The sequence below is a fragment of the Porites lutea genome, chromosome 5 (assembly GCF_958299795.1).
Source record: "Porites lutea chromosome 5, jaPorLute2.1, whole genome shotgun sequence".
Classification (NCBI taxonomy): domain Eukaryota; kingdom Metazoa; phylum Cnidaria; class Anthozoa; order Scleractinia; family Poritidae; genus Porites; species Porites lutea.
Window position 1 is genome coordinate 16,425,438 of NC_133205.1, and position 17,006 is coordinate 16,442,443.

At 38.6% G+C, this 17,006-nt stretch overlaps 2 protein-coding genes across 3 annotated transcripts; one reads left to right on the plus strand and one right to left on the minus strand.

Annotated features, from left to right (window-relative positions):
• The first annotated feature begins 1,241 nt into the window (after window positions 1-1,241).
• Window positions 1,242-8,488, plus strand: LOC140938496 (histamine H2 receptor-like). 2 transcript variants are annotated; one of them, XM_073387974.1, is made up of 2 exons: window positions 1,242-1,517; window positions 5,232-8,487. In XM_073387974.1, the coding sequence occupies exon 2, from the start codon at window positions 5,315-5,317 to the stop codon at window positions 6,380-6,382; it is 1,068 nt and encodes a 355-aa protein (XP_073244075.1). In that variant the 5' UTR covers window positions 1,242-1,517; window positions 5,232-5,314; the 3' UTR covers window positions 6,383-8,487. The 2 variants fall into 2 exon arrangements, with proteins under 2 accessions (XP_073244075.1, XP_073244076.1); XM_073387975.1 differs by lacking the exon at window positions 1,242-1,517 and adding an exon at window positions 3,404-3,696 and having other exon boundaries at window positions 5,232-8,488.
• Window positions 8,489-9,058: 570 nt separating this feature from the next.
• On the minus strand, window positions 9,059-15,371 carry LOC140937129 (uncharacterized). The gene is made up of 4 exons (XM_073386659.1): window positions 15,159-15,371; window positions 13,831-14,096; window positions 12,392-12,598; window positions 9,059-11,345 (listed from the first exon to the last, which is right to left on the minus strand). Exons 1-4 carry the CDS (start codon window positions 15,283-15,285, stop codon window positions 11,139-11,141), a joined length of 807 nt encoding a protein of 268 aa, XP_073242760.1. The 5' UTR covers window positions 15,286-15,371; the 3' UTR covers window positions 9,059-11,138.
• Window positions 15,372-17,006: the final 1,635 nt, after the last annotated feature.

The following is a 17,006-nucleotide window of genomic DNA, read 5'->3' on the forward strand; positions in this document are numbered from 1 at the left end:
CCCTCGGCCGACTAGAAAATCTCAGATTTTTCATACAAATCATATGCTGGGCACCCTAGATTTTACAGTTTCAGAGCACTGGGCTCCCTTCAATTTTCCTTAGAGCACAGCCTTGATAATTGTATCTGGCCTAAAATGTATAAAATTCTGGATTTTCGGCTACCTTTCCACTCTGAGAATAAGAAATGATGCATGACCAGCATACGAATAATTAAAATACTGTTTTTAAGACTTGACTAGATCCCTGAGGGGAACAGCAAAAGGCAAGGGGGCCTTTTTTAGTGATCCTCCGGTAGTCTTCCTGCTGTAATAATATTGTGCAATATACTGTCACCTACGAGTATATATAGATCGTTTTCATATGACGTCCCGGCTATAGTATGTACAAAACAATGAATCGGCGGCCATGTTTGTGTACCAAAAAAATCCTGTGGGAATTGAACTCTTTTGACATTAAAACTTTCTTTTATTCCAAGCAATTTGCAAAGCTGCTGAGCAAGTGTCTGAAAACGATATATTAAAAGATTTAAAGATGAACGTGAAAGAAGATGTCTGCTTACGAACAATTAAATGGTCTTTGTTAGTTCTTGACTGTCTTAATTCGTCTTACCTTGACCGAATGTCAATCTGAACGTGATATTGAGCCTATCGAACTTATTAAATGTTTATTTTTTTTTAAAGTTGTTGCATATGCAAATTGCTGTATTATGCTTTTTGTTTTACTCACGTACACTTGAGCGCCCTTTTTCCTTTTTTTTTTTTTTGTTGCATATATTTTTATCTTTGTTCATTTGATAAAAGAGAACTTAAAGGGGAAGAGAACGACTTACAACTAATGAAAAAGGATATACCACTTAATTGTAATGTAAATTTTCTAATGCTTCTCTAAGCCAAACCTACTTTATAAAAGTCTTTTCAATTTTCATGCTGAGAGTTGATGTGAAAGACATCTTGTCATGCAAATTTGTCACTTAAATGTTTGGATTGATATTTCTTTTATTTACAGCATAAGCGACTATAAATATATCTTTAAAAAAAGTGATGATATAACCTGGCACAAATTTGCTTTAAAAATGTGGCACCTCCATTGCATGGGGAACGTTATCCAAATGAACGTCGAGTTAAGTCGTTACGTCTTGTGGATTAACAATGGGAGGAAATTAATCATCGGTTTTAAATTAAGTCCAGTTGGGGCCCTGTAAGTCAATAACAAAATACTTTATTTGATTTACCTTTGAAATCAGTTGTACCGAAGCTTTTGCTAAGTGCACCTGCCGCAGAACCTCAACTCCGTTGCCTTGCATGCTCCTACGTGTTATTTGAAAACATGAATGACATTTTGTGAAAAGTGGAACACGTTAAAACTAACACCCACCTGGATATTTAGTAGATACGTGCTCGGTGATATGATTGAGGTTTAGCATTATTTTAAACATTGTTCTAGAAATCAGCAGTTGATAAGCAGTCTGTGAAAGGATCATCGCAACAAGCTGATGTTGTCAACGCTTCCACAAGGCGTAAGTCGTTATTATTCTAATGTTTATTCCTCGTCTTCTTCTTCTTCTTTTTATTATTATTATTATTATTATTATTATTATTATCATTATTATTATTATTATTATGTGATGACTAGAAGTAGATAAGCTTAAAATTTCCCAGCAATTACCTTAACTTAGAGCATAACGCAGAATTGACTCACGGCTCATGAGCCAGCCAGAGACTTTTTTCTACCCTTCCTCATTTCTCAATTTATCAAGTAAAGTTGCATCCTCCTTACATTAAAAATTCAGTGTTTTTTTTCCTCAGTACAAAACCTCTTGTTCCAATAAAACAGGGGCACCCAACGAGAATATAGTTCAAAACCACTTAAACATAGCATTGTTAAACGTATTTTAGTATTTAAACGGTAGATATAGGCATATTTTTATCCCCTAAAAATTTTTCATCTGTTCGGATTTCCTAGCTGAAAGTCTAGTGATCCGAAAATTATAGGGATCAAAACTTACCTTTTCAAAAATTTCAGCCAGAAAAGAGACTCCCGAAAATTCTAGGTGACCTTTTTAGGGTAAAAATGCGTTAAAAATGGGCAATTATACCATTTTTTAGATGTTCGAAAATCCTAGGAGAGACAGGCAAGGAAGAAATTGTACAAAAAATGTTTCGAAAATTCTAGATTTCAAATCGTCTTCCGAACAGATATTCTTCCGAAAATTGTCGTTGGGTGCCCCTGATAAAAGAACCAATAAGTATTGAAAATTTGGCGGAGAGCAAGTTGATCATTCCTTGGTGAAATGGCGACTTAGTTTTCCTTTACAAGAGCTTTTCTTATCGCAATTTGAGTTTTGAATTTCCAGCCTTATGCATAGCCTGCGAAGACATCCGTTTCTCCTCGCTCTTCGCCGCAGGCTACCTAATGCATGCACTCGGAGTGATGTTGGCGACCAGTATCTGTTGACCCATATTAGTAAGATGTATAATTTTAGTGAAACGGAGAGGGAACAAGTAAGTAAGTTATTATTTAATGGTCGGTAACTAAAGTACGTCAGCTCTCACTGAGGACCGCGAACATTGCACTGACATAGATCCTCCATCTTCAGCTACACAAACGTAGTATTAATAATGTTTGCAAGACTGGCTGTTTTGCTTTGAGGAACATCGGAAAGATCTGAAACTATCAGTCAATCGGTGACCGTTGGTGCAAGCGTTTGTGACATCAGAACTTGACATGAGCAATAAGTACTGGGAAAACCATCCCGGCGAAACTTGAGATGCTCGATTAGCTTCCATTGCTCTTCAAACACTGAAGCAAGGGTCGTGTCAGAGCGGAGCATAAAAATTATAATCAAGAGCCATAATGAAGCGCCTCCATTGACCTCCAATCCAGAGTAAAAGGAAGAATTGATTTCAAAATCTTGTTGCTCACTTAGATTTTAAAGCTCTGTTTAATTTGTATTACCGGGCACATGACTAAAACCATGAAAGAACTTCTACGTGGCTAAAAACCTAGCCGTCCACTACGCGCATCAACTTAGCCTGCTAAAGTCAAAACCTGGAGATAATGAATCTTGATGCCTAACAACATATGCGTTCGGTTAGCTTTTTGACTAAGTTTTCAAAGCTTAGCTGAACCGTTTTTCTCTTTAAAAAGTGCGGTTTTTCGTAGTTATTTGACTTTGAACTGTTAACATATTCTTATAGCTTTTGAGATGTCTTATCTTTATATCAACTTTATTAATGGAATAGTATATTGGTCTCCAAAAACTACAACAACCACTAATGGCTATTTCACGAGTTTCCTCCTCTACTCATACCACAATTATTACGTCACGTAGCCATGGCAATTCTGAGATAATGATATCAAACGAATGGTCGTTTTGACGCAACAGTACAACCCATTTGAAAAACCCATTATTTTAGCTCGCACTATACATATATAAAGAAATGAACCAGTTGTCCTAATTTTTGACATCAAATTGAGATGACGAAATTGTCTTATGACAACCTGCTTTAAGAACATGCAGGAAAGCTTCAGAACTACCTTAATGTTTTAGATTCAAGATCGGCTCGAAACGTCAAGCGCTCTTATTGTTATTTTGATGTCAACGCTAAGACGCTAAGCAAAGTAAACGTTTTTTAAACTTTAAAACCTACCATACAAGTGTCAGGGGAAGTGTCAGCAACCATCAGGTGTAGTAGGTGAGTTTTTCCGAAAGAAATTCAAGCCCGCATATCCAAATCTCAAATAATTCTAATTTCGTGCATTTTGATATTAGTTTTTAGGGTCAGAAGTTGTCAGTTAAATGGAAATGAGCTTTTAATTTTCAACCCTTGGTGCGTTAACGATGATACGAAAACGACTTTTAGCCGATTTTTATGTAGACAGTTGAGTGAATGTTTTGTCATTTGTGGAACAGCTGATTTGTCACGCTGTGAACTGGTGCTCTTCAGTACGCCTGACTGGCATTTTAATATAATATTTTTGTATATCTTAAATTTACACAGATTAAACCGCACAGCAATAGTCACATGATATATACTATAGAATGGACGCCATGTTAGCTTCTATTATCCCTGCTGAAAAATTTTCCTTTGCCTTTATAAACCGGGTTGATGCCGATTACATTTTGTTTAATTTAGGGCATACTAGTGTAATTTACTAATGCGTGGAAAACCAACAACTGTATGACTTTTTTTGATAAACAACCTCCAGCTTAATCTTAAAATTGACCTTTTGATAATTTTTTTTATTGCAATGCACCAGCGAATATAATGGACATGAGTCTTTAATAATCTCGCGCCTTTTTTGGTCTTTTTATTATTTTACAGTGCTGGGCATTTTCATGAAAATTTAAAAGTTACTTAATTTACCAAAACTTTCGAGTTACAGCAGCTATTGATTAATAATGAGCCGTTTACATATTCATCACTGCACAGTCTCTCTCATCGATGAACTACTTCACTCTTTTACTCTGTGAAGCCACAGGCCCAAATAATGAACTCTGAATTTATTTTCAACTTAAAGTTTGCTCACTATGTGAGTTTCACTATGCAGGTAAATTTGCTTTTTGAAGTAATTTTATTACTTTTAAAATCGTCGAATTCAAAATGTAAATTTCTCTTTAATATACCGACTATGTTGACATATTGTAGAAATTGTTCATTTATCTTTGCCTGAATGCAGCGAAGCGTAATGAAACAAAAGATAAATGGTTTCTTGAATTCCCAAGCACAGGTGCATTTGTCGGCAGTGTGTTTTAAGTGCCGGCATGAGATTATGAGAAGAAAGTGTGATATGTAAAGTAGCAAGTATATATTCGCTGAACAGTAAACAAGTTTCATTGTGGATTTTTACAAGCGGACAGTTAAATTTTTGTTCTTTTTTATATTTTGATTGTAATCCTGTAATCCATTTCCTTGTAACGATTTTAGTTGTGTTTTCCTGATGATTGACAGTTATTGTAAGTGGTTTTGTTTATTCAATTTACTTTGGCCGCATCAAACGTATACAGTTTGTTTGATTTTTTGGTGTCTAAACAGTGTAAACAGTTGTTTTTGCTTTGTGATTAGTTGGTTAGTTCAATAAATGGGCTAAGAATTGTCTGCTTATCCCGCACCGCATTTCTGGTTGTCAGTTTTTTGGGTGCGGGGAATTCAAGAATATTCTTTTCTGTTCATTGATAATAGTTTTTTTTTTTTTGAAAACTGTAACCTTTTTTTTTATTTCCTCTCAGTCGACGGAATTATGGATCATGGTGGATAATTTAACTATACTTCTTTCCCGAATAATTGACTGAGACACCACACTGTCAGCAGAATGACTCAAATAAACTGTACACAGACTGTAGCAACAGTGAATGGTTCCTCGGAAAATGCAACTGCCTTAGGGGACACTTTTGACTCCGATTCGATTGTAATTCTCTCATGCTTGGCCCTTTTAGCGATTCCTATTATCGTTATTAACTTCGGTGTGATGTTTTTGGTTTCGAAGAAAAAGACTCTTCGAACACCTGCCAACATTTGTCTTGCGAGTCTCGCTTGCTCTGATCTTCTCACCGGGTTATGCGTTATTCCATTGGTCATTATCTGTACGTTATTTAAAGAAATTCCTTGGCCGTGTTTATCAATGGAGTTTATTAACAGGATGCTGTCAATTTCGGCCATTCTTCATCTACTTGTTATCGCCTTGGAAAGATACGTAGTTATTGTCTGCCTTGTGAGGCTGGATAACCTGCTCAGTTGCAAACGATACGTTGCTATTGTGTCAGCAGTCTGGTTCATTCCGTTATGCGCGTCGCTGATCCAATTGTCGTGGCTAGATTGGGAAGATGGCGTACCTGTTCTGAATGGCGTCTCGCAGGCTGAGATCATTTATGACCTCGTTTGTTTCGTTGGATTCCTCTGTCTTCCTTTATTAATCATCGCAATTTCGTATTCGAGGGTCTTCTCCGTGTTGCACCGGCACACCAAAGACATAAACAAACAAGCGTCTCTCTTTGTGTCAGACTCTAAGTCACCCAAATACAAACTCAAGGAAAAACGAGCCACAATTATATACACATGCATGATCGTCGTCTATGTTGTAGCGTGGTTTCCTTACTTTCTCCTGGTACTGTCCAAAGACTTGGGTGCAGGAAAGATGGTCGTTAAAATTCCGTTATGGGTAGAATACGCATTTATGTTTACCCGATTTTCCAGCCCGTTAGTCAACCCTCTTTTATACACCTTTTTCAAGCAGGATTTTCAAAGAGTTATTGGAGCTATAAGAAGAGGAGGAATCGTGGTTAAAGTAAAGTTTACCTCTGCTAGTTCGCCAATGATCAGCACAAAACAGCTGAGAATCTCAAGATTAAGACACAGTTCAAATACCGCTGATTTGGGATAGTTTCTTTGTGTGATGGACGGGACTTTTCTCTGAGGAAAGCAAACTAACCTTCAAACCCAAAGAAAACGTCGTCATTGTCACTTTGAGAATATATGAAAAACAAACAGTGGATACTGCAGAAGAAGCTTTGCTAAAAGGTTGAGTTTAATTAAAGGCTACAACGTGGCAATTCTTCTATAAGACAAAGAACCTCTTCAAATGCATCATAGCAAGACAGTATAAAAGGGCCCCCTTTTTTCTCTCTTGACCAGAGCCAGCACCCCTCATGAACGTTCGGCTCAATTACGAACCAGACCAATTAACCAAACCCTAATTTGGGTCAACTTAATTAAGTTAAGTTCGTCTGTTCGGTCAGACGTCGAACTTAGGACGCGTCGAACCAATTAATCGAATCAGACCAAAAAGTAGTTATAATTTTATCTCCGGTCTCCTGCATGTTAGCAGGAGTCAGACTGGCTGTCATCTATAGTGATTTTCACAGAGGCGATGAAATAATTCTAAATTTCGCAATTGTCTGTTAATATGGATAAAACAGTACTAGGCTGGGTAAATTAAGTCGAGCGCGGTCTTTTCAACTATTCTCCGGATCGGATCAGCCCGATCAAGCCATCATTGTATGGAGTATACGTGAGTTCTTTTAAATCGTATCCCGGTCGAGCATTTCTGTGTTGATTCAAAATCACTTCCCTTAGAAGCGATTGGTATTTGAAAGTAAATTTTAACAGATCGGACAGGTTAGAAGAGTTCAAACTTCACTTCTGACAAGCGGAGATGGTCAGCCTTCCTTCGTCACGTTGGTTCAAAAGCGAGGCCAATTCAGCCTTAGATCAGTAGGTTTACCTTGCGATACATTAATTCTGGTTTTTATTATGACTTACTTAATGTAAGATTTCTTGAAGGTAAGCGCAGTGTTCGATTTTTTTCCTTTAATTCATTTTATATGTGCCTCCAACATATTCGCGCCAAAACCTCTTTACAAATGCCCGCCAAATTTAATGTGGCGCGCTCGGGAGTGATCTCACAGTGTTTAGGAAGAAACAGGCCCAGCACTAGTTCCACTGGAGGCAATTTTGTGTGACAAAAAGTACCCGTATAACGAAGTCGAAAAGCTCTATTAATTTCGTGCGACATTTTCTTGATAAACAATGGAATGTTTTGAAAATTATAGACATCCGCGTTTCATAATACACGTGCACACGTAGCGGCCAAATTGCTATATCTTTGATCTTTTTTCAACTGTTTTGTTTGTTGCCGACGTTTAAATGCTACATCATGATCCAGTGCGATTTATAGTTGTTGCTGCATGCTCAGATCTTTGTTTGAATTAATGAGAAAATTATGTTATAGTTAAAATATTCTTAGCACAACAAGCCAGTAATTATTGCGTAGTACCTGTATCGCATTATTGCATGCGTTCTCAACATAGACGGACGGAGCTCTATCCCAGCTCTACCTAGGAAAATAATCGTTTTCCTAGTATCGGATAGGCCAACATGACTCCCACTGGTAGCAAATTGTGCTACAGAACCATAAATACAGCTATTCCAAGTATAAAACTCAAAAAAGCGTTTGATTTTGATCAACAATGAAGTGAGTGACTAAAACGCGTTAAAAATAACACGCTATCGTGTTACCCATACCCCTACCGACATAAATGTACCTTCCGGCGAGGTGGTTGAGTGTTGCTCGTTATTTGTAAGTCTCTAAATCTTAGCAGCTTTCTTTTTCTTTTACATAATTTTTACACATCATATAGGTGACCTTACAAGTTTGTATTATAAGAAAAATATAAGAGCCTTCAGTTTTTAAGCCGCGAACAGGATGAAATAAGAGACTTCACCGGCCTTTTCTATAAAAAAGGGAATAGTCCCGCTAAAGAATTCTGCTCATCAGAAAAAGCTACAATAAAAATTATTTAAATTTATAGTTATTTTAAATTCAATTAAATTTAAATCGCTGTACTTCGTTCACTTGCGGTAAATAAATGCATATTGATTCCGAGGTATCCCCTGTTTGATAATTTGTGCAAAACTCCTCTACACAGCCACAAGTTTTCCAACTGATGCACTGTTTCGGAGTGATTTTTATTCCATCCGGTTCTTTTCTTTAGTTGTGTTAGTTGTGTTAGTTGTGTTAGGGTCTGATCCGTTGAAAGCTATGTCGGATAAAGCTTCATATAGGAGGTCACGAAAGGAGATTCGCATTTCAGCTCAAGTATGCTTTCGAGCTATCAACGGTCTATACCTGGCTGAATTTGAACACAGATTGGGGACAAACGAAGCTAAGTATACATTATGATATCAGTTTTTAAGTTACTGATTTAGTTCGTCGCATGTGAAGATGGACGTTTGTCCCGCAGACGATCTTCAGACGTTCTACTTGTCTGAAGTAGATGAATAGAACGTGTTGGACGATTCAGAAACTCATTCAGATGAGACGTCGAGCTTTCACTTAACTCAGTAAGTTTGGTTCGTCTCCTGAAAAGTTCGACGTTTGGCCTGGGCCTAACTCCACTATACAAGACAACAGATCAGTTCAGGTATGATTTGATGATGTCTTTTAAGACATCAAAATTAACAATTAAAATTGTTAAAAAAAAAAAGCATCAAAATGCGAAATTAAAGAACAAATCGTTCTTCGCCCCAAAGTTCGTTCCACAATGATGCATGACTGATATTCTCTTATCAGGAAAATATTTAAAATTTTATTTCAAAGCTCAATTAATACAAGACATAAATATGTATCTAAAAATTGCATAATTTAAAATAAGAAAAACGAGCGGAAAATATTTCTTACTGTTGATTTTAACGGGCAATCATGAGATCGTTACGTTGTCTTAAAGCATTGTTACTGACTGAAAACTCTTCTTACTTGTGACGGATACATCAAAAGTAGACCTCTCGCTAAGAGATTGTTTAAAATTGACGCCTTAGGTTCAGATGCGAACGTTTCGGGGATCGGATCATTGCCATTTTAAGTGTAACTACGTAACGATAAACATGACCTAATTTGGTTACAACAGTTCGTCAGTTGTTTGAAAAGCTTGAATCTACGGCATTCCGGGCGAACTTTTGAATTCATGACTGTCCAAGGTAACTTGTTTAAAAGATATGCCTTCAAATGGCTCGCCATCTCTTTAAAGCTAAAACAAGGGTTTGTTGCGTGCTAATAAAACCAAACATCTAAACAAGGCGCAACATGTTACCATGACTACCAATAAAGTAAAGGTCATGTACATGGCCGCTTTTTGATAAAATCGACTTGTTTTATAACCCTCTGGTTAATTTTCCGAAAGGCCACCAAGAAGTAGCCTGCGAGCAAGCTCTCCTATTTAAGCGAGCGAAAGAAGTAACAGCAACTTTTTGCGGATTTTCTCTTGTTAAGATAATTATCTGGGATTAACAACTTTCTTTTTCTGCGAGAAAAATCCATTGTCAAGTGTTTAAGGAGGAATTTTTTGTTAGTTTCAACTGCTCCCTCCAAAACTACGGCCGAGCTGAATATCTGACAGAAATGCGGTAAATTAATCATTGAGTTATAACAGACAATCACCTCATGAATTTGTCAGTAGAATGCAAATCTTCATTAAAAATTCTCCAAAACTGGAAAAAATCCCTGTAAGTTTGGAATTCTTGAGTACAATATTTGACTTAAATAGCACTTTTCACATACCGCAAAGTGCAACATTTTGTTGATGAAAAATAAAAATCTATTTGACACATGCAAAATAACATTAAATAATAGCCGAACATAATCCATTTTCCTCCCTTAAAGTAACCGAAGCGCAAACTGTATAACAAATAAATACAAAATTTAATGGACTTCTGCCTTATCGTCTCCCTTGATCTAAATTGGTCGGTTAAGACGGGCCTGCAACTGTTGTATACTCGAGGACACGCGATATTTCCAGAATACCTCTATGGTTTCCTAAGCCGGTATGTTCAAAACAACTAAGCAGCCTTTTGAGTTTCTCTGCGAGAGCCTGTTACAAATACACCTCATCCTCTCCATACAGACCCTTTCTCGAGGTATATGACACATCGCTATTTCGTACAGTTCTCCCCCAAAGATAGCAAACGTCGTATAATCCCGATCTCTTTAATATCGGTACCTATTAAATAGAACGACGTGGACGTTTGCGTCTATGTCCCTTTGGTGTCCCTGTTGAGGTGCAATAGGCTATTTACGAGTCCCAAAAACTCTCGCTTTCAAAACTGCTTAGTGCAACAGCTTTCTTGTGAAAATTATTTTTGTTCAGCATGAGAATGAAATATCATTTTCATATAAAAGACTGAGCACTTAACCTCGTTTTGATACAGAGGCCAGGGGAACTCGGAAATGGGCATTAAAAGCCATTTTCATATCAATGGCTTCGCACTCAACCTTGCTTTTGAAGAGAGGCTTGGGTAACTCAAAAATGGCCTATTAACTCTAACAATGGTCCTGCCTTGGGCATGGACACGGATAAGAAAAGAACTTTGTACTGGTAATGGAGCAATTCGTGACTCTTCTAGCCGAAACTCTATTATCTACATATCCAAATAAAAAATGTTTTTGTTCCAACCTCCTAGTATTCTTACAAACAAAAATTTCCCCTGAATCTTGATTTTACGCTGACTCTCAGTCAAATGGTAAAACAAAACGTTTCAATCCGCTAGGTCCATCGGTCCGTTAAGCCATTTCACTTTGAACTACCCTAGATGCTTAACAAGCAGTTTTGTTGATTCCAGGCCCTGTTCACGGCCGAAAGCGCAAATTAACAAGACTTCTTTCTCTCTGGTCTGCGGCTTCGAAGAAGGAAAGGCGGACTAGCAAATGACCTGCTACCCTCTCCATCAATGAACAGCACTGTAACAATTAAACGGAATCGGTTTCGCCTGTCTGCGTCAACAGTAGAGAGCTTATAAACAGGAGTTCCTTGAGAAGACATGTAAACTGAGTCCAGATCCACTGACAAGAATTGCTAACAACAGAAACAGGATAAGCCGTCAGTTAGAAATGAATTTAGGTAGCAACTGCCATACTTGGAGCTAAGAGTAATAGTACCTGGAGCCATAGACAGCAACAATCCTTCGGTAGAGGGTGATAAGACTTTTCCGCTCTTTGCGTAGAAACATACAGTGGATTTGTTTACTTACTTTCACCGTAATTTTTAGGGAGTTATTATAACTCCAAAAATGGAGTAAAATTTTAGGCACAGGATAACCCCTTTTGGGGGTTACTTTAACTCCTTATGTAACTCCAGATCTGGGGTCATCTTTACTCCTGAAAAAGAGTTCTTTCTACTCCTAGTCTGGAGTTAAAATAACTCCGACAATGGGGTTATTTTTACTCCTTACATAGGTTCTTTTTACTCTTTTTGGAGTTAATTTAACTCTGAGAGTGAAGTAAAAAAAATTTAGGTACAGGATAACTCCTTTTTGGTGGTTATTTTAAATCCTCAATATCTGGGGTCATTTTTACTCCTGAAAAAGAGTTCTTTAAACTTATTTTTGGAGTTAAAATAACTCCCCAAAAAATAACTCCACTGTAAGGAGTTAAATTAACCCCACTAGAGGAGTTATTATAACTCCTTAAAAATTACTGTGAATTCGCTTTCTAGGGTAAGGTGGGAAGGATTAACGTATGGGAACGGAAGCCCACAAATGCGGCGCAAATTGCTTTTGCTTTTCGCGCCATGTATAAACGTAATCTGGATTCCAGAATCGTGGAAATCAGTTTTGCTTCTAGAATCCAGATTTTGGGCTTTGGAATCTGGAATACATCTCAAGGAATCCGGAATTTGACAAACGGTCAGAATCCGGTCTCCATATTCCACGGTGTGGAATTCAGATTCCAAGACTTTCTTGAATTCCTTTTCATGGGGCGATGCTTTTGCAATAGAAAGACTATATAGAGGATGGAGTGATCGAGAGATGAACAGCCCCTATCCTAGCCTTCCTCTCCCATGATAATGATCATGATAAATTTCCTAATTTTGCGTTTTCCGATCACTAGCCTTTTGCGCACCTTGTTGATCATCTGTGCTCCCAGTTTGACATTCAGTGGAACTCTGCCTGTGACATCACCACTTAAAGCAGCAGCCATTGGAATACGCTCCACGCATACCCCAATGTGTTCAATCTGAGCTTCGGTTTTGATCATGATGCGAACTTTGCCGTCTGCCAACCGCTGCCGTGACTGGCGATTTACACGACTCTGTACCTTTTCATACTCCTGGTAAAAAAAGAAAAAAAGCGAAAAGAACTTTAAGAGTACAGTTGTCCTTTACATATAAGTCAGTAAGTCCACAGCATCCTAACCCCGCCCAATCACACGCCCCAACAAGGCCTCCTTTGAGTAAGAAAAGATGGTCCCTTACAGCCATGCCCGATTTTGATTTACTTACAGTGGCTAATGCAGAATGAAAGGGAGTAAAAGGACATGAGGGTATGCAATCTTTTAGCCTGAGAAAACAGCCGACATTTGGGGACGCGACCACTGGTTTCCCCGCCAAATGACATCTGAGAAAGGAGCGCAGAAATTCCATACTGATGAAGCGTCACTACCCAGATCTGGGTAGCGCCTCTGATTGGTTGAATCAAATTTCCCACGCGGACGACCAATCAGAAGCACTACCCAGATCTAAGTAGTGACGCATCATCAGTATGGAATTTCTGCGCTTGTTTCTCAGACGTCATTTGGCGGGGAAACCAGTGGTAGCGTTGCCAAATGTCGGCTGTTTTCTCAAGCTAGCAATCTTTTACCGGATCGAAATTACGGTGTGGTCGAGACCGTAGACTGTTTCGGCTGATGAGAGGATTATCCATGCCCCCAAATGGCATTTTTACCGCAGTTTTCTTCTCGTGAATAATAGATTTGACGGTGCCCTCCTCCCTATTTCTTTTCACTAGTCTCTGCATGTTCACTCGTGGCTGATTCATTGTCTCTTCCATCTTTTCTTTCCGGCACCTTTACTCAATCTGTCGAGTCACTGGCATATCGAATGCAACTATTTGTATATCGTGCCCGTATTAACGTATGTGCTAGTCTGATGTCAGTAATTGCGATGAAACCGATTCTCCGAAGTTTCGTACCAAGAGAAGTAGTCGATGAAGGAAGCTGTTTTTTTTTTTTTTTTATGGGTTGCAGCCTTTTGAATCAAGCCGCCGTCGATATCGTTGACAAGCTAACCTCGGCTAGAGCGCATGCAAAATTTTGGGAGTTTCCCTGATTCAGATAACGACACATCCCTATCGATACAAGACGCACAACGGCTTATGGCAACCGTTCCCAGGGTAACTCCCTGGGGAAGAGGCTGCCTGCTAAACAGAACCCCACCGCCTCCCTCAAAAAAGTTAACTTCTGTTCAGGTCTTAACGCCCAACCCATCCATCCCCTTCTTATTCCGGTTATTTCAGATTTCTTTTCGGGGAAGTATTTATTGCTACTTTTTAAAACACTCTTACCTTTTTTAAACCTAGAAAATGAACTTTGACCTTGGGTTCTGTGGTAGCAGCGTACGTTCTGGGGTATTTCTCCGTTTCAGGAGCCCATGTTGGCATTGCGCATGCTCCAAGCTCCTTCTTAAGCATTGGCCGATCCCAATCTCTTTCCCAGTCCAGCTCATGCTGATCATCTCTTTCCCAGTCCAGCTCATGCTGATCAAGGTTTTCAATTTTAGGCTTTTTCAATACAGCTATAAAACCCTTTGAATCCCTAAATTGATCAGATTCTGCAAAACAAAGCCGGGGTGAAAACTGTTCAGTGGGTACATTCACTGCGAATCCAAAATGCCCCCTTCAATTCTCCTGCTGGTTCCATGTGTTATGTGTTAAATTTTAGTAGGTTCTCTGAAGCTTGAATCGAGCTTGAAGCTAAAGAAAGGGCGAGAGGGCGTGGATGGTGGGAGTCGAAATACATTTGCCAAATATGGCTAGTTCGCAAATAATCAAGCCATCGGCTTTTAAAAGTCCTTCAAGAGCCCCAGGTAACAACTGTTCAGCAAGGTTTGGAGGGGGGGGGGGGGGGGGGGAGGGGGTCAAATATGACAATTGACTGATTTCAAGAGTCGTCATCGGTGTGGGCTGGGTGCATACCTGTCTATGGATCACGTCCGCAACGGGTCTCTTACTTGGCTCAGCTTTTTAATAAGCAAAAGAGGTGCATGTGGAAGGTGATTGGAACGGGGAGACTCTTCCTCCCTGCCATCATCCTCCGCCTTACATTGGAGGGGCGGAAGGCGACTAAGGACGAGTAGAGGATGTTATATCAAGCCATTCCGAAACTTGACGCAAGCCTTTTACTCAATAGCAAGCGGTGACAGCCTTTACTGAGTACATGCAATTCACAACTGACAGATGTTCCTGTTTACTGCATGGTTTCAGATAACTCAGTTGTAACGGAAAGTACTCAATACCACTAAGAACTGGGAGACTATTGATGATGGGTCGATATCCCATCCTCTTTAGAATATGGAAGGTCGGAACGGACAAAGCGGAGGATATACAATTTTTGACCGGTCAAAGGTGACCTTCTCTTTTAATAGCGGGAAAATGTACAAATATAATCCGATAAAAACCCGAATATTTTCTAAAAGTATCGAAGAGAGTTTGCGGAAAGAAACTAGTCACCGAGAATAAGTGGATTTCTTTTCAGCTTGAGCTCTTTAAGCCAAAGAAGATCTAATTTCAATCAATTACCAAAGTTTTACGGTTTCTTGAAAAAGCTATCCAACTTCAAGTTAGCTTAACTCCAAATACCGAATTAAAAAGTATTTTTCATTGTTTAAATTTACCTGGTTGTATAAACTCGTCTTGAGGAAAATCTTGCAAAAGGAGATACTTTAACCAAGAATCATAAGGAATCTCCTCTTCCCCCTCCACATGTTCTCTTGTTGTGACGAAGAAAGTGTTCCGAGACATTTAGTTTGTGAAGTTGTTTCCGAGCAGCAAAAACAGCTGATGTAAACTCTGTGAAGGTCTGCTGAATAATACCGGATAACACTTCATTGTGAGACTAATATACCAACTTTAACTTTATTTGGACACGGAAGGACACTCTGATTGGCTAATGAACTTTTCAAAAGTACGTGCTCTTTAAGGCACTTTTTTTTTAATCATGTGTCAGCTTTTCCACTCAACAACGCCACTACTGGAGACTTGTCAATAAATGTCTGATATTCCATTCCGCTAAAGGAAGAAAATATCTTTTTTCCTTAGAAACCAAAAATGTATTATGTTGATCTACCTGTAAGGTAGGTTAACTCATATATTTCTTTTAAAAAGTTTTGAATGACTTGTCAAATTAATTTAATGTGATCGCATCTAAATTCAAAGATTTTCAATAGCTTTCAATTGAGGTTAATTCCAAGCCTTGCCCTGAATTTCAACTCTTTTATTTGTCTACATGTGCAGAGACAGAATTTCATTACAGCCCACGTTGCGGTTGTCATGTGTTTATGGTCTTCCACAACAGAGTTGATATTTTCCTTAATATCTTTCTCTAATTAATTCCTGAACAGAGCTGAAAAATTAAATAAAAGTCTACATAGAGTGATCAGCAAGAAATCTGAACCGCGATGCTGTTTTAATATGCCAGTCTATTTTTATCTGCCCGAGATCTAGGAGCGGAAAGCACCAATTTTCTCGCTCTATATTTTGAACTCATGACAGGTGTCGTTAATTGAACCAACGTGTCGAATGAACTTTTGTTACAAAACTATTGTGTTTACTTGCTTCTCTATCCTTTTAAAAAAAAGTAGACGCAAAAGCAAGGCCATTAGCAAGCAGCCAGTCATCTAGAACGGAAGTAGTAACGTTCCGCGGTCTTTTGTCCCGAGTGGTGACAACTAAACGGTTGCTATCGCCGTGTGTTTCAACACATGGGTTATTGCTATTTTTTGTCCGAAAAACTAAAACAGTTTTAATATCAAAAGCTGGTGATTTATTTTATTTTTCGTGTTGAGCTTCCTGTTTTTCTCGTGGTTGGGTTAAGTTACCGCCGATAAAGGCTCAGATGGGAGTATGATCTCACTCTTTGGTGAATTTCACGGGTCATGTGCACTGTAGCGAAGAAAAAGACTAACCCGTGGTCATCAAGATGACCAAAGATAATAACTCAAAAATAAAGTTGTAAAATTTGGGAAAGAAGGACAAGATTTCTGTAATTTTTCTCTTTCAAATAACGGAGGGAAAGGTCTGGAGGGTCTCGAGTCACGTTTGATTATTTTAAAGCCAAGCTCACCAAAGCTTGACTCAATCACGTTACTTTGTACTTTAAAAACTAGCATTCAGACGATATTTTGTTTATTTCCGTTAGTTAAGGGCTGTAGATTTCAAGCTGTACTAGGCAAATCTTTAGCTACAATGTATAGCAAAATCACGGCCACAGCGGAGAGTGCAGGAGCCCAATCAATTCCTACTTAGACAGTCACGATTATCTTCCTTATTTTGCTCAGTCACCGGTTTGCTTTCCTTTTACTTCCGTGTATCATGTGTATTTCGATGGTTCGAGTCCTTGATATCTAAGTTAATACAATGACCGGTTGTTGGCTTAAAAGCCTACCTTGTCCCTTCTTGTCTGCTTTTTAATTTATTTAGTGCACTTTTACTTAAAGACACTGGGTGTCTGGGCTGGTACCAGG